Source organism: Convolutriloba macropyga, chromosome 12 (genome assembly GCF_964194025.1).
Source record: "Convolutriloba macropyga chromosome 12, txConMacr16.3, whole genome shotgun sequence".
Taxonomy (NCBI): Eukaryota; Metazoa; Xenacoelomorpha; order Acoela; family Convolutidae; genus Convolutriloba; species Convolutriloba macropyga.
The window spans coordinates 21,577,762-21,601,273 of NC_134479.1; the positions used below are offsets into that span (position 1 = coordinate 21,577,762).

At 30.3% G+C, this 23,512-nt stretch overlaps 1 protein-coding gene across 1 annotated transcript; it reads left to right on the forward strand.

Moving 5' to 3' along the window:
* The first annotated feature begins 1,337 nt into the window (after positions 1-1,337).
* LOC142350346 (uncharacterized) lies at positions 1,338-22,917 on the forward strand. Its single transcript, XM_075402183.1, has 2 exons — positions 1,338-2,540; positions 22,274-22,917. Exons 1-2 carry the CDS (start codon positions 1,424-1,426, stop codon positions 22,738-22,740), a joined length of 1,584 nt encoding a protein of 527 aa, XP_075258298.1. The 5' UTR covers positions 1,338-1,423; the 3' UTR covers positions 22,741-22,917.
* Positions 22,918-23,512: the final 595 nt, after the last annotated feature.

The following is a 23,512-nucleotide window of genomic DNA, read 5'->3' on the forward strand; positions in this document are numbered from 1 at the left end:
ATGTAAAAAACAACTTTTTTTTAAATAAGAAATATTCTAAAAAAATTAACATTTCTATAAAAATAATTATTTTTTTAAATTAAACTCAAAAATTCGAAAAAAAAAATGAAAACTGTTTTTTTTCGAAAACTAACAAATGGAAAAAAAAGAAAATTTCAAATTATGCATTTTTCATCAAAAACCTTACGAAAAAAAAGACATTTTTCAACCAAAATTGATTTAATTAAATTTAAAAAAAAATAAATTTAAAATAAAAAAATTTACATAAAAAACTTCAAAAATTGAAAAGTGGAAAAATAGAAAAATAAAAAAAAACATAAAAATAATTATTTCCTTTCAAAAAAGGTTAAGTAGATAAGATTAGCTGAAGTCCATTAGAGCGGATGCATTTCCCTGGGGCAATTAAGATAATTATCCCTGGGTAATTACGATAAGATGACAGGTCTATTGTTCTCACTCTCTTTTTAGGTACATCTTTGGAAATTGGACGAAAATAGGCTATACCTAATGTTAATACATAGGTACATCCTTTTACCCCCCCCCCCCTGATCTGCTTACATATAACTACTTAATTATATAATAGACAATTTTACTGATTTCCCAGTTTGAGGTACGCAATCCAAGCCAGCTCTGATCTGACCAGCTTGGTATCAGCGGAGGCAACACAGAGTGACATCGTCTTTGATCACACCCTCTTAAATTGAATATGGGGCGTCAGAACTACTTCGATCGCGCCCATTCCTAAAGATCATCCAAACAATAACGGATTCTTGACTGCTCTGATCAGACAGTGCAGATTATGGACGGGGACTTGATCACATACTTCCCGAGTCGGAAACAAAAGTTAATCGTGCAAGGCGGAGTTAATCTTACAAGAATCTTGCAAGACTAACTACGTCTTGTAAAATCTTGAAACATTAACTTTGCCTTGCAAGATCTTGTAAAATTAACTCCGGCTTGCAAGATCTTGCAAGATTATTTTTTCTAGGGTTCCCAAAAAGTTTATTTGCTGCCAGACTCTGTAGCTGGGTCACGCCTATATTTTATCGCCTATGCGCAACCCAAGTCATTCCGTCAGTCTGATTAGAGCTGATTTGGGTCGAGCACCTCAACGTTGGTTTTCACCAGAAGTTTTTGGTGTACGTGTTCTCAAATAATTTGGATTAGTGTGAACATACCTGTACATGCTTAAACTTCATAATAAAAAATTGTTCACTTTTCATCTCTAAGTTTGCGTTCTCAATTATTTTCGTTTATATTAGTTGCTTTTGCTTTCTTATATTAGTTTTGTTAATACGCCTATCTTAAACCATTTGAGTATTTGAACAATCTATAACTCAGTCTTAAATTGTTGATTTAAACATTTTTGCATCTATTAAATTGATTCTCAAATAGATTGTCACGGACGAATCTAGACATAGAAATGAATATATTAATTCTGAAACTTGGCTGGCTGTTGAAATTAGTTTTCGTAATTTTGTTCGTATCGCGAGTAACTTTTGCCTTAAATGTTCTCGTGGTATCATCATGTTATACCGGTCACTTAACCCCAACTTTAGCCATCGTTCGAAAACTTTTTTCACGTGGACATACAGCAGATTTTTTAACAAGCGTTGATTGTTGCGAAAGTAAAATTCAAAAAGGGTTATCAGCCAGAGTTCAATGCTGGGATCGTGGATTCACGACCTTGGAGGGTGTTGAGGTGAACAACCCTTTAGAAGCCGTAAGGCAGGTTCGGGTGATTGCTGCTGAAAATGGAACCGGATTAGCCTTCGAAGTTGTGAATGAATATTTAAGTCAAAACCCATCAAAATATGACATAATAATGGCAGATTGGGCTTTTTTGGGCGCTACATTAGCCGCACAGTTGCATAATATTCCAGTCGTTACCAATTACGTTGGAACTATTTTTATGACGCTCGAAGAAGATCCGAACAGTCGACCTAGACTTACTTATGTGCCAGAAACCTACAAATTTTTCAGTGATTTTGTCGAGTTTTTCACAGCTTTTGTGTATCAAAAACTTGTTGCCGATCCTGCCTATGACATCATTCTTAGCATTAACAACAAGTTTGGTATGGAACCAAAAGTTCAAAATTATGGGTTAACGTTTCTATTGCCAACTACTTATTATCACGCTTTCTCAAACTTGATTCATATCGGGCCACCAAACGCTTTTATTTCTAATATATCGTACATGGACAAAAAGACGAATGTTCATCACGTTGGATACATACCAGAACCTGAAAATTTTCGTGAACTTGATGAGAATATCCGCAATTTTATCCAATTTTCCCAAGTTCCTGTCATTTACATTTCCATGGGAACGCTTTTCCAATTAGAAATTTCTAAACTGAGAAAAGTCCTTGAAGATTTAACAAAACAGAACAAGTATTCGTTTATTTGGTCAGCTTCTGAATTTTACTTTGACAATGTGAATTCATTAGGATTACCTGAGGATAATTTGATAATCGTAAAAAATGTAGCTCAGTTAACTTTACTATTGGACGAAAAAGTTGTGGCTTTTGTAACACATGCAGGTGAGATTGCGGCACAAACATGTTATTTTGAAAAGTTGGGTCGAGTCTTTTATCGCATTACAATCAATTTAAATGGGAAAAATGTTCCATCTTACTTCTCTAACTCCTGAAAAATGTATCTAATACATTTGTAAGAGGGCCTTAAAGTGTAGACCTGAAAGAAGTACTTTTGGCCTTTCCGGTCACTTTTTTAAAATCATGGACAAAAAGGGAGAATACTTCGTCTAATTTGTCCACAATTTATTAATAATTCTCAGTATTATCAATAATGATCTAGCACATAGTTCAGAAACTAAATTTTGTTAAATACCATATTATTCGTATATTCAAACGAGCGATTTGCTTTTTTAATCCCCAATTAATAAAATGTGGAACATTTGTCAAAATAAAAAAAATTAGGCATTCTTTGATTTCTACTTAATTTGCACTTTGTTATCAGTTTTTGTTCGAAAATAGCTGAAAAACACAAATTGTAGTCGAATGGGAAGGATATTTCCAATTTTTTTTTTCGAATATGAACTAAATTTGCGTTACTATCACTGTTTTCCACGCTCGTTTATAACTCGGGCCTCTGTAACGCGGGCCATGCTTGCTTTATAAATTTTGGGCAAGGAAAGACTTCGATAAAATCATGCAAATTTGCTCGTTTTTGTGTACGTTTTGCGGCGTTATGCGCTCGACTCTGAATTTGGTTGCTTGTAACCACAAAAGGCAAATTTTAAGCCTTTGCCGAAATCGAGTGGTCAGCTTTTTCTGTTAAACCTTACAGAGTCTCTGACATTCTACGGAGTAAATTTTTCCATCAGATTAAAAACGTGGAATAATACACAATAGGAACCAATTTGTGCATTGGACATTAGTAGGTGCACTATTTCTTACTGTGTTGTGGCCTTCATTATTTTGAGAAAGTTCAAGAATCTTGGCTCACATTAATTATCAGACAAATTGTGCAGGTTAAATTACTCAAATTAACCAGTTTGCGAAGTTTTCCAAAGTTTACAAGCTTTTAACCAAAATTGTCGAGTTCTTGTGGAGAACTCTAATCACTTATGAATAAATGATTTTTTTAATTATACGTTTTAGTATATTATGTTCATGATTTGGTTTTCGAATGACTTTTTGTCTCTGTACAAGTTCCATGACCAATATGTGTTAACATAATTTTGTTTTTTATCTGTTGTCTTTTTGAAAAAAGTAAGTATTTTTGTAGTTTAAAGCAAGCACATTATCTGGAGAAACGAAAATTTAACAAAACGATTTTGCAGTAAGCTTATTATTACAAAATTGCGTTCCTAATCACAATAATTAGAGTAAACTAGTTTTCGGGTTTAAAATTGGTGAACTAGTTTTCAGAACTAAAATTGGGTTTAGTCTATATTTTTGCGTTTTTTGGCCTGGGATTAAACATTATCTAGCACCTTTACACAAACCGTAAGTTTAACACGGCTGTGGTTTCAAAATTTGAAGACTAAGGCGGGTGTCAGTCTATTTTACAGATCGAAGAGAGGCATTTGAGATTTATTCTTTTCAATTGGCAAAAATTTGTCACAAAAAATCAATTTGATGAAATTTTTCAATAGTGTAGGTTTTCTTTATGATCAGACAGCCTTTGAACCACTAACAAGGCAAACTCTTTCGGCTAAAATTTCCATATGGGGAGAAATGTCAATTAAACTTTTTGTCACCAAATTTAATTCAAATTAACGAAAACTGATGAATTTTATTAAAATGATTCAAACAAAATTTTGAAATTGTTTGAAGCAAATAACAAATCGGGAAACTTGATCAAAAATTCAAACAAGTACATACGCTAAGAGTCCTGTAAATTTTGTTTGTATTTTTTTAAATTGAAACATGTAAATTACTCGGAATATAACCCTAAGGTTAGATATCTACAAGCTTTGAAAAGTTAAATAAATTAATCAGCATTGTTATTAATATAATAATCTTCAAATTGTGGCTGTTTGTTCTCATAGGTAAAAATAGGATTTGAAGGCTCCTATTTGTCTATTAACGGGTACTTTCTTGTGTTGATCGAGCAAAAACTCGGTTAAAATATTTTTAAAGCAAAATAAAGGTTCTTATTGAAGAGGTCAATTTGTTCCATTTTTGAACGCTTTTCAACATTAAAGATTTGTTACTCCACTTCGTTTTCGTTTTCTTTTTTATAATAATTTGATTTGTCCTCATGTTCTGTCTAGCGTTATGGTGACTAGAAATCATTTTCGAATATTTCCCGGTGTCTTATATCTGTTTGCAGCTTCATTAGGCTAATTTTTGAGATAAACAATTCCGCTGAGAAGATCAATGAAGTGGTCAGATTTTTGTCGAAAATAACAAACTTTTATTCCCCAGTTAATTTGCCTGTTTATGCATTTTATGTTTTTCGCTGTAAGAGCTTGAAGCAATACTCCACTGAAAGAAAGATGAGAGAGTACAACTGACTTGAAAATTTCAATTCTTACTTTCAAAGGAATTTGATTTCTTACAAGGTACAAAGAACGAATTGCATTAGCCATTTTGCTGAAAACTGAGATTAAGTGATTTTCAAAGGTTAGGTACGAATCAATTTGTACTCCCAGATACAGACATGCACGAGCTGGTTTGATAACATCGCCTTTAAAAGAAAACTCTGGATCCGAATTAGTATTATTTGTAAAGAATAACATCTCTATTTAATCGGCAATTAAAGTGAGTTGGTTCTTTGTGAGGTATTTGTCTGTTTGTTCTAATATTTTTCAATTTTTTGTGGAATAATTTCTTTACGTTCAAATTTGCATATAATACTGGCGGTATCCTTAAATTGAACAACATCAATTTCACCTTCCAGTTTTTCAGAAAAATCGTTGACATATAACAGAAAAATAAAAGATCCTAACACAGTTCCTTGTGGAACACCATGATTAATAGTTATTTTATCTTATAAATCAATACCCAGTTTTACGCTTTGTGTTCGATTTGCGCGAAAAGATTTGAGAAGTAAAATTGTTGATTGAGAGAGATTGAAATTTTCAGCTTTCTTGAGCAAGATATCATGTGAAATTGAGTTGAAAGCATTTGCAAGATCTATGAATACAGCACCTGTGTTGGTGTTATCTTCCATATTTCCTATTATTTTTTCAATAAAGTAAAGCACAGCATCAGTAGACGACTTTGTGGATTGAAAACCGAATTGTTTTTTGTTCAAGAGCGCGAAATTTTCAAGAAATACTACTAACTGATTAAGTAAAGTCTTTCAAAATTTTTTGCGAAAGTTGGTGTTACAGAAATTGGACGATAATTATTTGAAACAGAAACATCTCCTTTTTTGAAAATTAGTGTGATGTGTGCATCCTTAAGAATTGTTGGAAAAACTTTCTCTTGAATACAACCGTTAGACATAACCTGAAGATGTGTCCCAATAGCATATTTTCCGGATTTTAATTCGCAATTATTAATGTATCCCGAATCTGGTGTTTTGTTGCTGTCTAGATTGTCAATAACTTTATAGATTTCCCTCAAAGTAAAAGGTCTGAATTTAAACTCTTGAAATTTCCGCTCTATTTTTTCGACGTTCAGTGGAACAATCTGCCTTTTGTAGATGCCCATTTCGCTGAAAACTATGTTAAAAGCGTTACATATTGATTTTGTGTCTATCGTTATTATTACCGTTTTCAACAATTTCAGTGATGTTTGGACTGTTGTTTTTCTTTCCAATTTTTTTTTAATGAATTTCCATTTCTCTTTCGAGGTTTCAATTTAAAAAGAAATCCTCTGAAAATTGATTTTGTGCTTCTTTTAACTTTCGGTTTACAATGTTGAGATACATTTTGAATGACCCAAACGATTCAGCACTTTGTGTCATTGAAGTAACGGTGTTTCTCAGAAACTAACTGTTGAATTTCATTTGTCACCCAAGGTTTATCTGAAGTAGTCTTTTTTATATTGGAGTAGTCATTTAACAAGAGCATCTTCATATCTAAGAGAATGATTTATCATGAGACAAGATCATACCTAATCAGAAAATTTTGGATCAAATTTTACACGAGGAAATTTAGCAGCAAAGTTTGCGTTTCGAAAGAAAAAATAAACGCGAGATTCGAAAAATTGGTTGTTTTTGCTTCTGATAAAATTTTTTTGATTATGTTGTTTTTTATCTAATCGAGAGATGCTAAGTAACACGAGAAACTGAAAAACAAAAAGAAAAACAAATTTACTTTAATTGCTAGATGCATTTGTACATTACTTGCCACTCAAAATGCAATAAGAAGTGGATTGTTAGACTATCTAATACCTCAGTAGAACTTGCAACTCAAATGGTAGAACACAACCGCGGAAAAAATTCAGCCATGTTACTTTGAAAGTACAGAATGTCTGACATCGACAAATATTAATTGTTAATAAAGGCTATACCCAATTGTTTGATAAGAAGATAATTGTGGGAAGGTTGTTTTAAACAAAATGAAAGCGCGAACGAAAGATTCAATCCCTAAGAAAAAGTTTATGGAAAAAGGCTGTTGCAAGTTTTTAAAGTCAGCCTCAAGGTCCTTTTGTCTCAATTGATTATCCGCAAAGATGAGAGTGGTTCGCAACCAAATACTTGTCACGCAAGGAAAGAATCCGGAGTAATTTTGCCAATTTTGTTATTACCAGTTTTAAAAATTACGTTAAAAAATCATATATCTTGTGCTTTCATAGTATAAAAGGATTTTGCAATTGATTTGTGTGAAAGTTTTGAGTTGTAACTTTGTTCCTTTTTCTTTCGTTTAAAATAAAAAAAAATCCAAAAAAGTTGAAGGATTTTCTTAGGGCAATTTATATTGACAATCGAAACTGTTTTGCTTGTCCAGCAGGTGTAGACGTAGGCAGGTAGCTGGAACTATGGTAAAATTCAGAAAATTACAGTAACACTGAACCAGTTTTGAATTCAATCAACATATAAAATTAGTTTTCAGCTTTGTTAGTAAATAAAAGCCTATAAGTAATGTGTATATGGTGACCTCCGCACCTTAGAGCCGAGCTACAGTCACCATATACACATTACTCTATTTCCCTTTGTTTTTTCCACTATATTTCCATTTTTCCGCACAAATAAAAATCTATCATTTTTTTGACTAAATTTACTAAATTTGCTAATATTAATTGTAAAACCTAAATTCACCATTACTATCTCTAATACCTTTATTATCAAATGGATCAATAGCTATTTTATATTGTTCCTTAGTTTCTAAGTGATGTATATTGCTATCAATAGTATAATTAGTTACATATTTACTTTTACCTTCATATATAGCACTAGTATAATCTTCCAAAATAATTTGGTTTCTAATAGTGGCTTTAGTTATACCTTTTAACTTTTTCTCTTCTTCTCTTTTAACAGTATTGTAACAATATGCTTTAGCTTTAAGGAAACATGCTTCTATAATAGTATCCTTAGGTAATTCATCCTTCATCTTACCCAACTCATTATTATGTAAAATATCTTTTATCTTATTCATTTCAGTTTCTATATTACTATCTAAAGGAATATTCATGTTTATAAATATACTATCTGTATCTGTGTAATGATAACTACAATCTAACTCTTTCTCAAAGTAATCATATATAGCTTTATACATGAATAGTTTAGCTTTTTCTAATATAACAAATCCAATATAATTAAACTTATCTAATTTAACATTACCTCTTGTTTTATGTACGGCTACTAGATCATCATCGAAATCTACAGAATATTTAAAACCAATATTTTCTACTAATTTAATATATATATCTACATCATTAACTAACTCTGCTTTCTTTCTACTGCTTTCTCTTCTTAATATTAAACTCAATATAAGGCTTTAACCGCTCACTCTTACTATACTCTAACTTTTGCTTAATTGTAATATCTTCCAACTTCAAACCACTAGCTCAATACCAATCTAACATCTCACCATCAATTACATAATCTACCTTATCCGTTAACTTTAACATTAACTTCTCATTGGGTTTATATCCTTTCTTTTTATTTACATTTTGATAATCTGTAAACTGTCCAATGTTTGCCCTAGTCTTTTCAGGAAAGAATGGATACTTGTTTGTTTTCTGTTTCAAGTCATCATTTTACTTTATATCAATAGTGTAGATATAACCCTTAGTAGAGCTAGAGCTAGTATATACCAGATCACATACTTTGATCTCACCAGTAGGTAAAGCTTGAACCATAGCAGAAGCATATAATGAGTTGAAGTCTAAATATTTTAGATAATTCTCTTTCCCTGTATACTCAGGATCTATTTCTTTATTTTTACATTCTACATGACAACCACCTAATACTGAAGCTAACCCACCTCTAATACCATGTTGTATTGTATCATAAATATTAACTGTATTTTCTTTATAATACTTAAGTCTAACATTAGTATATTTTCAACCCACGAGTTAACCCAGGAGTAGAATATGTGTACCATGGATCTATTTCATAGTATTCTAAACACATAGCTCTAAATTTCTCAAATACATCAACTGATAACAATACATCTGTTTTAAGATACAACATCATATAATCCTTTATTGTCTCACATTTAATATCATTCCAACAATCAATTGCTTGCTTATATTCTTTATCTGTAATACCACTTTGTTTCAACTTAGAAAAGAATGCTTCCTTAGGTGATAATGTTGTTTCATGTAGTTTAACTATACTATCAAACCATTCATATGGGAATATACCTTTACGTCTTTCTAAGCCACATTTATTTAATGTTATACATTCTTCATTACTCAATGTCTTACTTATAGCATCTAAGCTAAGTGGATGGAAGAACCTAAACATATCTAAAGCTTTAGCATAACCCATATCAATATTAATATAATTCTCATCAATTTTAGTTAATACTTTTATTCTAATGGGACTCTGTCCATGGTGTTTCTCACCCATATTCTTTGCTAGTTTAGTTATAAATAGGTGATTATCATAATTAGAAGAATTAAATGCATATATTGGTACGAATGTATTCTCAGCTTGGAGGTTACATTTTTTGTGAGCATATCCTCTAAATTTACCATTTAGATGATCATGATCTCTAACGATGTCTTCACCCAAGTTCTCATTACAATAATAACATCTACTATATAACGGAGTAATACTATCTTTTTTCAATGGAATATTTATACTAAATATATCTTTAAATAATTTATTATAATGATCTACTCTATCCACAAACCAATCAACTACTTAATCACCACAGTTATATTCATACTTATCTTCTAATATATCAGGATATTCACTTTTTATATATAAACCAAAATCAATAGGAATGTGTTTACCATCTTTTATTTTACATTCAAAATCATAATACATTGCAAATGGTACTCTGTTTTTATAATGGAACTTATCAAACTTTAGATACTCATCTTTATGGAATGTTCTTCTACCTATATGTTTCTGTGTATTACATAAAACCAAATGTTTATTTAATGCATCTTCTGTTCTAAATGATACACAACATTTTAAACATGGATAACATTTATGTTTAGCTGATGTTCTTAATAGGAATGATACATTTTTACATAGGGAGTAATGATTATACCAATATAATATTTTGCACCCAACTAGATCATGATGATTAATTAATACAGGAGTAATAGTTTTATTCTTATTTAGATTGAATACATTAAATAATACTTTATGTTTATTTATTTCTTGTATTTTCTTTAAGTGATAATAATCATATGGGGGTGTAACTCCTATTGGTAATTTTATCTCATTAATATATTCTGGTTTATTATAATTACTATATCTACTGGGATTATGTGGCGCAGGATGTAGATATGCAATTAGACACCATAGTAAACATTTATTATCATTATTATGTATATTAAGTATATATCTAGACGTGAATTGTAGCTCTGTAGTACAACCACCACTTGGATAAAACCTATGAATACACATTGTCCTTTTAACAAATCGTTGCATGCTGCATCCAGATTGATTCATCTCTTGTTCCTTCATTCTAGACTCAAGTTCTCCATTCAATAAATCCAAGTCATGTGCACCATTATATTGCCTAGTCATTATTTTAAAGGTGAATTCGTTTTCTTCTAACTTATCTTCTGTAGGTTTTGTATACTTAACTACATCAAAGGTGTTAAACTTAATATGGGATGTATGTTAAGCAATGACTCCAGTATATTCAAGAATTTATGATCTTCATAATTACTACTGGTTGTTATTATTTGATTATGTTTCACGTTATGATCTAATCCTAACTCATTAACTTTATCTCGCCACTTCTTATCAACAAGTTTTTTCTGTTTAACATTTTCTTTATGTTCATCTGATCCACTGTGTTCATTTTTATTGTTATATCTAGTATTACATATATTGCAATACCCTTCAGTTATTTTATCAGTGAAACTGGTTTGCAGACCCTTAGTTATATCCGTATCTATACCCTTATCTATATCCTTATCTTTACCATCGGTGAAACCACTTCGCGGATTAACATTATCCAGATGCATCTTTGTTTTTAAATGTTGATCCACACTGTATTGACTCAGAGTAGTCTTACCTATTACACAATCAAACTTACTCCCATTCTTTATTATTTTCCCATTAACTAGTCTTACATTGTTCCTATGTTTTAATGTTGTTACATGTTTATTATAAGCAGTATTATTATCAAGATACATATCAGAACTATCACAAAGATTTATTCCATCTAGTTCAGGATTGTAGTAACCACTTCGTGTATACTTCTCATCCAACTTTTGTTCTATATCTTCATTAGTAACTTTTATTCCGTCCTCATTAGCACTCTCAATAATTTTACTTCTATTGTATAATCGCTCATTTTTTTATGTTTAAGTGATTGAAAGTGTCTTTTATAATTCTTTCGAGTTATCTCTTCATCACATTCTTCACATTTAATCTTATTTGTTTAAGGCTTTTGGACATAGACAAAATCATCAGATGAAGATGATTCTCTATCTGAGTCTAAATTTGAATCTTTAGATTGATCTAAGTCATTAGATTGATCTAAGTCTTTAGATTGATCTAAGTCTTTAGATTGACCAGTGAAACTGCTTCGCAGATCTAAATCTGGAAAGTATTTTGCTTCTGCTTTTCGCAATGACTCACGCATATCTTCTTCTCTTTGTTTTAATTTTGCATCCTGTTTATCATACGACTCCTTTAATTCTTCATTTACACGATTAAACCTTCTGATTGATTCTAAAGATTTTTCTAATTCTATCTTTTGTCTTTACTTATCTACTGGTTTGATTTCTTCCCTTGGTTTGTTTTTATTTGTTAACATTTGGACCGCCATGCTAGTAGAACTAGATTGAGCTTTCTCACTTCCAGATTGGACTTGTCCACTTCCAAATTGGACTTGTCCATGAGATTGAGCTCGCTCACTTCCAGATTGGACTTGTCCATGAGATTGAGCTCGTTCACTCGTGGAATGAATGTAACCGTTATAATCTTGTTGATTCATTTTTATTTGCAAAATTTTGAAATAATATTATTTATATAGCTTTTCAATACTATAAAAATGATTAGTACCAATTGTGATAAATATAAAAATAAGACCTGGTGTTGGAGTTGTGATGAGTGTCAAAGTAAACCATTCCAATGTTTTGTTTGTAATAAGATTATAACATATAGAGACAGACATAATCATTTGCAAGTGCACTTTAATAATCCCAATCAATATTTAGTATGCGGAATATGTAAAGTAAATAAACACATCTCTCAGTATAGATTTAAACATTTCTATTGTAGGTTATGCATATATCTCCATAGATATAGGTTTCATCATACAAAAGAAAGATTCTTAGAACATGCAAAGAAATATAATATCCACGAACGGGTTTCACCAATCAGCGAAGCTTGTTCCCAGATTGAAGTAAAGTTATAACTAATTATAATAAGTTTATTAAAGAATTAAAAATTAATGATGATAGAAAGTTTATTGAAGCCGCTATTAGATTATATAATACATTGTGATAATTATTTTTATAAAATGACTACACTAGAAATACTTATAGAATTAAATAATCTAGAAAAACAAAATAGAAGAAATAGATTAGAAGATAAATTAAAACAACAAAAATATTATGGTGAAATAGAAGAGTTATTTGATCCTTTAACAAAAACTTTAAATGCGAACAGTGAACACAATCTAGCATTAAATGAACAAACATTAAGAGCAATAGATTAGCAAAATCAAGATTTAGATAAACAAACTAAGATGATAGAGCAAACTAGAAACAGGGCATTAATGAAGCCCAATTTGTCCAATGAAGCAGTGGAGGAAACTCAAGATATAGCACCAGTTTATGTTGATACAAAAACAGCCAAACTTCTTCATGACATGGGGGCTCAAACTAACCCTCAAATAAAATTAAATCTTGTAGATTTGCCAACTAAAAGATATAAAATGAATGATGTTGATATAACCCTAGAACAGGGTGCATTTTTAGTTAAAGATAATATGTATGAATTTTCAGATGGATTTATTAACTTTCTTACTAAATCAAATGTAACATATGATGATAATATTGAGGAAGATGAAAACAAAATTGAAAATTTTTTAAATGATATTAGATATGGTTTAGGAAAAGGGATAAGAAAAGCGCTAGAACAATAAAACGTATAATGGGGGTAAAAGATGATGTATTTGGCAGGGGTTTAAATAGCAACCCTAACCAACAAAGTTGGTTAGGGTTGCTATTTAACTACGTGGATCAGGGAACCTGCTTTGCAGATCCAAATAATTTAGTAGAAAGACTAGAACTATTAATGCTAGAAACAAATGCTGGTCATGATGGATTATATGAAGAAATGCTAGATATATCTAAGCAACTATTATCTATGAATATTTTTAATCAAGAGCAACTAGATAATTTTGTTTTTAACTATGGTAAATAGGTGAAAACATGATTACGTCCAAAAAAAATGTGGAAAAACAACAACAACAACAACAACAACAACAACTATTAGCTAAAGAAGTATTCAGTCCTTAAATTACAATGTTTAGAAGAGAAAGAATAATACCATTATATAAAGATGAAACATGGTCAGCTGATTTAATTGATAAATCATCTCTAAGTAAATACAATAATAATTATAAGTTTATACTAACTGTTATAGATATATTCACAAAATATGCATGGGATATTCCATTAAAGAGTAAATCTGGTTTATCTATAACTAATGGTTTTAAAATAGTATTAGGTGAACATCCACAAGGTGGCTTCGAAGTTCGAAAACCAGAAAAATTATGGGTAGATAGAGGTAGTGAGTTTTACAATAAAACATTTATATCTTTACTTAAAGAATATGAAACCGGCAAAGCCGCATCAGGGATAGAGCTCTATTCTACTTATAGTGATTTAAAGGCTGTGTTTATAGAGAGATTTAATAGAAGATTATTACACATAATTAATAAACCAATGTTCATCAATGGCGATGGTAATTGGATAAATATATTAAATGATGCAGTCATAACATATAACAATAACATTCACTCAACAATTAATATGACACCAGTTGACGCTTCTAATAATCCTGATAAAGTTAAATACACTTTTAGTTATAAGAATATTAAGGGTAAAACTGGCTACGCCCAACCTAAATTTAAAGTTGGTGATTATGTTAGAAATGCAGATAAACGGAATAGAGAATTGTTCAAAAAAATTAATGAAGTTCTAAAAACACAACCACCAACATATAAAATAGAAGATATTAATGGTGAGGTAATAGAAGGTAAATATTACGAACAGGAATTATTAAAATCCGAGTTTGACATTGAATCTATTAATAAGGTTTTGGAATCATTAAATATTGACCTGCGGTCCTAAGCCCAATTATAATTCTCAGTCTAATTGTAAGACTAATTATAAGTCTAATTACAAGACTAATTATTATTCTAATTATATGTAAATAAATACAAAGATGACAAGAAATAGATTTAACCAAGCGAAACATAAATCGGGGAACCCGCTTCTCGGATCAACATCAACATCAACAAACATTTTAACACCAAGTACGGCTCGTGGGTTATTCCTAGAAGATAATGATAATTTTGATATGAAGGATACCTATAAAATTACAAATGTACATCCTCCGATAGATGAAAAAGATGTTGTTAATAAGGAGTTTTGTGACAATAACTTATTATCCTCTTCTAATAAAGTAGACATTTTAATAAAAACATAACTGAATTAAGAAAAGGTGAATTTGATAAAGTCACAACTAAAACATTACAACTAAATGAAATACAAGTTAATGATGAACTAATTAATGAGTTTATTGAACCAACAAATGAAGTCAGAAATACTGTTAAGTTTTGTAATAAGGTTGCTGCAGATACTATCTCTAAATCTAATCAGTTAAAACAAGAATTTGATAATAATAAGTTTAATCAGAATATCACTAACATACAACTAAATGAAATGTTTACTACTGGGCTCAAAGAATTTAAAGAAGTTAAAAAAAAGACTAATTCTTGTATAGATGAAGCTCTTTTAAAGAACAAAAGGACAATGGTACAATATATAATTGCTATACTTTTACGAAGTACGTTAGTTGATAATAAAGAGCAAGCAAGACTTGAGATGCATTATGGTTTTAAACAAGAAGATATAACAAAAAGAATAGAAAGAATTTGTACTAATTAAAATAACCAAAAATATGACCAACCCATCGAGTGAGAGATTACTATATCCAGATTTGTCATCAGTATCAGAAAGATTGATAAACGAAAAGATTCAAGCTAATAATAAATTTAACAAAAATATTAACATTATAAAGGATATTAGAAATTATTATGAAACCGAAACTAATAACTATAATAAGAAGTTAAGTAGATATAAGAATTATATTAACGTAGCTGAGATAACAGAAATAGTATGATCATCTATAGCAACAACTGCAACATCAACATCAGTTGCATTAACAGGTATAGGAGTACCTTATTCTATACCAACAGCTTTTGCTACAGCAACTGTTTGTGGTTCATTATCAAAAACAATTAATACTAAAATAAGAAATAAAATTATAAAGTATTCACAAATGTATATTTTAAGTAAACAGTTTAGCGACAGGTTTAATAGACTATATACTAAATCAATGAATGATAATAAAATAGATAATGATGAGTATAATGAATTAGTTAAGGTATATGAGGATTATAAGAAGAACAATTAAAACAAGTTGAGCTTTTTTTAAACTAAAGTTGTTAGTGTTTAGTTATAATAATGTATTTAGTAATAATAATATTAGTATTAATATTTATCGATAATGATTAACATAATATTTATATAATCCTAATCATACTCATAATCATAAATTTGATATAATCATAATGATAAACATTATCATAAACATAATATAATCATAATCATAATCAATAAATTATCTCTTTTTAGTACCTAAGTATAACCCTCTTCCTTTTTGTACTACCTTTATACCTTCACCAGTAGTTGCAAATTTAATTAAATCGGGTGTGGCTGATAAAGCAGCTCTAGGGTTTCTAGATGCAGCCGCGCTTCTTATTTTACTTGCTATTTCTAATGCTCTTAATGGATTATTAGCAACTTTCTTTCCAAAGTTAACTGTAGCCCTACCAACACTTTTAAAGAAATCTTTCAATCCCTCTGCTTCTATTATTGCTTCAGATACTGTCATTGATTTATTCCTTCTACACTTAACACAATTACCCTTTAACATCTTAGTTCCTTTAGCTGAGATAAACCCATGAATATTTTTAGTACCACTATAATGTCTACCACCAACACAATAAGAATTAGTTTTGAACTTATATAAAAGACTCATTTCTATATATAAGAAATAATGGAAGTTAAAAAGTATAATCCTTTTGTTCTAATTAAGCCTAAGCCTAAGCCCAAGCCCAAGCCCAAAGTTAGGCCCAAGGCTAAGATTAAGCTTGAAGCTAAGGGTCTATCTCTAGAGAATAAAAAGAAATTAGATATTATTTATGCTAAGGGTTTTGTTAAGACTTGTAGGAAATAATGACAAGGACTATAGTTATAATTATAACTATGATTTAATTATAACTATGAGTGAATTATAACTAAGACTATGTTTATGACACTATATCAACCATCTTATTACCATCACTATTAACACTAATAACCTTTCTAGTTAATACTAATGCGTGACATATAACATCTGCAACTGCAGCAGTAAATTTAAAATTAAGTTGTAATGGTTGTGGTCCTATGTGATCCCTTTGATATCTAGTATCAAATACATATATTCTATAACTACTTTTGAATGTTCTATGATTTATATATGGTTTTATATTATGTTGTAGCCCATTATAATCTTTATTAAGGCTAACAATCTCTTTAAAAGCCTCATTATAATTATTGGTACCATAGTTTATATTCATTCTATCCTCAGGATGAAACTCACTACCAATCTTACAATAACATTCAGTAACATTCATTATATCAAATGTACTTGCATCATGAGTTTGTTCATTAACATTATTATTTTCAAAAGCAACTATTATATATTGTGGTCTTTCCATACCACTTTCCATACCAAGATCAAACAAGAAGTTAGTAGCATTGGGCACATTCTTATAAAATGTCTCATAATAACTAAAGTCTACATTATTCTGTTTGCTTAAACCCTTTTGCAGAATAATTCTATCATCATTACTAGGATCAATACTAGGTACACACCATGATATATCTCTAATTTCTATATTAACATCATTAGCAACTGCACCAGGATTAGCATTAACTCTATATAGAGCTCTATCATTATTATTTCTTTTTATTATTAGTTTAAAACCTAAACCATATATAATCTTTTCAAAATCATTTACGAAACCAAATAGATCACTCATCTTAATCATCATATACATATGACCTCGTTGTGCAGCAATATGGTCACCTTTAAGTTGACTATCTCTATTGACTTGATTTCTAACAAAACCATTCTCATATTCATCATCAGTAGTAGTTAATAACTTATACATCAATAGATTAGGATTACAGTGATCTATATACTCAATAGTCCTACCACCACTAGTTTCAAATTTAACTGAAATAAACAATGCCATCATACCATAATTAAATAATCTGATATTAGCATCATTAGCAAATACACCACCAGCATCATCTGATACAACAAACTCTATCTCTAGATACGAATCATGCAAATTTAAATGATTGTCTTCTCTATTGAGAATTATATTAATATTGGTATTAACCGTATTCATTGTTGCCAGATTATTTGGTTTATATTTTATAATCTTACTTTTGTGTATATCATTTTTATGACCATAAGTTGTATCCAAATTAAAATCCATTTTTATTAGACAAAAAATGACAGACAATTTAATCACCGGAGGTGCAACTTTGTTGATCTTAAGGGAACTACAAAATATACATGAAGCTTTAACTAAAACTAAAGAGCATACACTTAACTTTAGAATGATAAAGCCAACAGAAAAGTTTAACTTTAGTGACCCTATACTTAACTCATCAAAATTAGGTTTAATTAGATTATCTGTTTATAATTCGGTGTTTAATGTGAATAGAAGGAACAATCAATTCATATATGATATCAAAGGTGAAACATGGTCAGATACCCGTATTTTAGCTATTATACCAGGAGCATATCAATTATTCGAAATAGCAGAATTAATAAAAGAAGAGGCTAATGGTAATGTTATAATAGAATCTGATAAGAATACAATGAAAAGTTTAATGGAAGTCAAACACGGTGCAATTAACTTTGAAATAGAAAACTCAATAGCCCCATTACTAGGATTTAGAAAAATAGTATATGAACAAGGTAAATATACATCTCAGAAAATTGTTGATATTATGGGTTCTAATACTATTAACATTCATTGTAATGTGATATCTGGTGTTAAAGATAATGGGAATAACACAGTCATACTATATACTTATGCTCTAACAAAACCACCAGGCTATCTAATAAATATTATACCAACTAATATCTTATATCAAAATATAACTAAAGATAGAATAGAATATATTGAGTTTCAAATTAAAGATGAGCATGGAAGAACTATGGACTTTAATGGTGATGTATTGAGTTTTAATTTACATCAGGTGTAACCAGCAACAATCTAGTGTAACCAGAAACTTCGTTGATCTAGTCTAAATTAAAGATCTAACTCTAGATATTGATATAAACTTAAACTAAACTACAAAACTCTCCGATCCCAATTAATCCTTAGTTTACCATTAATATTTTTATTTTTAGTTATATCAATGACAATATAATTATAAGGCTCTTTCCATACCTTATTACATATATTAGCAAAATCATTATAACTAAGATCAATATTATTAAAAAAATCTTGATATATCGATTCTAGGACTTTACATCTCTGTTCAAATAAAATAAATAGATTACAGTTCTCTCTAACACTCTGCCTATCCAGAGAGAACAGGTTTTGATTAAGATATATCATATTGCAATTATTATGTCTAGCTCTACAAAAATATTCATTAATAACTGGTTCTTTGGCTCTAACATCATCGAATATCATTAGTTTCTTTAAGTCTTTGGGTAGTTTATCAGGAGATGGTAAATCTTTTATATCTTTAATAAATTCTATAATTGCTTTTGTTTTTATTCTTTCTAATCCATCGTATTGATCAGCAGTAGGTCCAATGATGTATAGCTTATCAAAATATATACTAGCTAGAATTAGTTTTTTTTAATAAGAATGTCTCACCACATTCACTAGGACCAGATAATATACATCTAAAGTTATCTGGGAATGTGGCTTCAGTAATTATATCATCATCATTTAGCCATGATTGTAGATCTTCATTTATTTTTACATAGATCGGTGAATTTGCAAAACAACTCTGTTGAACCGCTTCACGGATAGTGTTAGTAGGACTATTGTTATTAGGTTTACCCTTTTGATGTTTTTCACCAAATTGATATATTACATTATCTTTAACATTATCATTATTAATAAAATTATCATTATCATTATCATTATCATCAACAACACTATCATTATCATTATCGTTATCATTATCAATGTCATTATCAATATCATTATCATTATCATTACCATTATCATTATCATTGTCATTATCATTATCATTTTTAGTAAAGCTATTTCGTAGATCTTTATCATTATCATTATTATTAACATTAACATTATATTTATCATCTGCGAAGCAGGTTCCCTGATTATCATTATCATTAACGTTACAACCTAAGCAAAAACACTCATTATATATTCCCAGATATTTATATTGATTAACTAGAATATTCAAAGCACTTTTAATTCTAAATCCTCTATCACTAAGATAGATCATGTATAAACAATAGGCCCCACAATAAGATTCATCATATTGTTGTATTCTCTCATTAGAGCCTAGATCAACATATTCTTCTAAAAATAATGGTGCGGTTTCTACACCAAAACTATCAAAAAATTACACAGGACCACCTTCTCTTTTTATAACTAAAACCCAATGTGTACCATCAGTTGGATGTAGATTGACAATAATGTTGATGTTAGGTTCACTTGTGTTATTGGTGTAACAACTTCGTGGATCTGGAGTTTGATCTCTCATTACTATTTCAATTGGTGTCAGACTTATATCTTTACCTATATCTTTTATTCTGATATCACTCATAGCACTATTATCAATATTAAATTTATTATTGAATTCCTCAAAAGTTAGGATAAGCATTTTTATATAATAATTTTTATATATAAAAATGGATAAACGCGGTATATATTTTTTCTTATTATTATAATTGGAATTTGTTATTTATTATATGATTCAATACCAAGTAAATATACAAAACTAGAAGAAAGCTTTGGCGGATTTATGAATAGGAGTCTAGTTAGATTTGAATATGAAAAGTCACCATTACATACTATTGTTTATGGTGGAACTGGCACAGGGAAAACATATTTTATTAGACAATACTTAAAATTATACTCAGTCCAAGACCAAGACGAAAACCAAAACCGGGAACAAAACCAAAACCAAGACAAAAACCAAAACCGGGACCAAAAACAAAACCAAGACCCAAACCAAAACCAAGACCAAGCAAAAATATAGTTATAGTGTGTAAAGATGACAGAGACTGGATAGATGTAGCAATGGGAGCAAGCACAATGTTGAGTAGAGTAAATACATTAGTTAACGTTGGATATGGAGAAGGTTTGGATAATGATCTGCGAAGCAGTTTGGTAAACCACGAACAAAAATCGTTGGAGAACCACGAGCAAAGCTCGTTGGTAAACCACGATTAAAGTTCGTTCACTAATCTACGAAATGCAATACAAAAAGAATATATAAACGACGAGGATGGGACTTTAAATAGAAAGGGAGGAAAGTTTTTAACCGGACTATATGGAAATAATGAAGAATTTAGAGAAGAGATTATAAATTTTGTTAGAGATAAAAAAGAATTAGATTGATTTTGGATAAGAGATGTAAAACTAATACACTCAATACGTTAGGAAATAAATATTTAGCAGAGTGTATCACATATAAAGATAACACTAAAGATTTAATTGAAATCATGGTTAAATTTTACCCGGCGAAGCGGTTCCACTGATGGACAAAGTCCTTTGATTAGGTAAATATTAAAGTTTACCCTACTATAAATGCTTTTAAAATGTTTAGAGTGTAACTATAAAGATGGAAGAATTGCTGTTTTAAAAGAACATTATGAATCATGTCATAAAGATAAAACTGATAAATGTATGTGTGGTAATATAATACTAAGTGGTATTTGTGCTAATAATTTTTCTCCATGGGGTTGTTCTTTAAAAAATAAATCTAGTTCTAGTTCTAGTTCTAGCTCTGGCTCTAGCTCTAGCTCTAGCTCTAGTTCTGGTTCTAGTTCTAGCTCTGGTTCTGGTTCTAGTTCTAGCTCTAGTTCTAGTTCTGGTTCTGGTTCTGGTTCTAGTTCTGGTTCTATCTATGACTCTAACTCTAACTCAGATCCTAACCTTAACCCTAACCTTAACCCTAACCTTAACCCTAACCTTAACTTTAACCCAGAAGTCATAATTAGAAGTTGTAATAAATGTAATTATGTAAAACCACTAACTGATTTTGATGAGAGTAAGTATACATGTAGAAGTTGTACTTCAGCTAAAGTTAATTGTCCCTATTGTACTTCTGTTGTGAGATATGATGGGATACGGGTTCATGTAAAGAAACAACATCCAGATGTAGAATTAACTAGAGGATTTAGTAGAATTTTAACTGAGAAAACAATTAATCCTAGAGCTGTAAGTCCTTTAGTTATTGTCCAAACAGAGGAAAGTTGTTCATGTAAATACTATAATTTTGCATCATTTCTTATTAATAATGGAATAAATATAGAAAAATTAAAAGAAAATATAAATTTATTGAAGAGTATAGATAATTTGAAATAAAAAGTATAAAAAAATAAAAAAAAATATCAAAAAAGAGGGAATCGCTCTTTAAGAGCGAAAAAGAGCGATCTTTCTACTAGGGGATCACACCGAATAAGAGTGAATCGCTCTTAAAGAGTGATTCGCAAAATATTAGCAAATTTAGTTAATTTAGTCAAAAAAATGATTGATTTTTATTTGTGCGGAAAAATGGAAATATAGTGGAAAAAACAAAGGGAAATAGAGTAGTGTGTATATGTTGACTGTAGCTCGGCTCTAAGTTGAGGAGGTCACCATATACACGTTACTCCTATAAAACAACCATCAACGTTCATTTTGCTGTTTTAGGTGGGAATTCGGTTGCCGAAGCTGTTTATTCCGAAACCCCGATGCTCGTGTTTCCAGGTTTTGCGGATCAACCAGCAAACGCCGACCATTTAGTCAGAGAGAAAATGGCTTTGCCTTTAGTCGAACTAACACAGCCAGAAATATCTTCAAAATTGGCACAAATATTGTCACCTGAAATTTATTCTGATTGTAAAATGCGACTGAAAAAGAGCAAAGAACTCATGACGTCATTGGGAGGATATGACAAAGCGGCAGATGTTGTTGAACAAGTTGCAAGTGGTGAAATAAAAGTTATTGATGCACCAAAACTTCTAAATATGGAACAAGTTTACAATCGCCAGTTGGTTTATTACCTGACCATTTTTATACTTATGTTCTCTGTGTTTATATGGATGGTTTACGCGAGTTGTCGAAAGATTTGTTGCACTTCGAAGAAAAAAGTAAAGAAGGAGATTAAGCAAGAATGAATGAAATGCCAGATTGAGAATTCGGTAGTTGGTGGCGAAAATAGGCAATGACACAGAAATATTATAACTTTAACTGCCATCGCAGCAAAGATCTTCTATATTCCTTAAACTTTTTTAGAGCACTGAACAGAGTTGTCATTATGCTCATACTGCTATATCTTATAAGAACAGTTTCCATTACCCACCAATACTACATGGGTGTTTAATCAATATATTTCACACATTTATATTGTAGAGGTACACAGAACTTATAATGGAAACTGTCACCTCTTATTAAGATATATGAGTCATTATCAGGGAAAAAATTTTTATTTCCTCCCACATGCAGAGGAATGAACTCCTTGTTTCGATTGGAAAAAATTATTCCTACTTTCGCCTGGACAAAAAATAGAAACAACTTACCAGATAAAGTCGTGTTCTTTTCTCAGGCCCTATCGTACTGACTACCAATCATATCAATTACAAGATTTTGTTTTTCAATTTGTTGCCGTATGGGTGAACCTGTTAGAAAATTTAGTGAACTGACATTAAACTTTTTGTTTGTATTAAAACACCGTACCCCCTGTGTGCGGTCAAAAATGGCCTGCGTCGTAAACTAGGACCAACACAAACCTCGACCTGGGTTTAGCATTTTGAAGAAAAATTATCCCAGATCAGGACAAAATAACCGAAAAAAGTATCTTCATGCATCTTAAACGCATTTCTGAGAAGTAGAACAAAAATAAGAGAGGAGAATTGATCCAAAAGAGTATAAGTTCGCCAGAAAGTCAAA

Coding starts and splice junctions, on each gene's coding strand:
- LOC142350346 (XM_075402183.1), top strand. CDS start 1,424: ATGAATATATTAATTCTGAAACTTGGCTGGCTGTTGAAATTAGTTTTC. Junction 2,541..22,273: donor GGCTTTTGTAACACATGCAG/GTGAGATTGCGG, acceptor TTGCTGTTTTAG/GTGGGAATTCGGTTGCCGAA.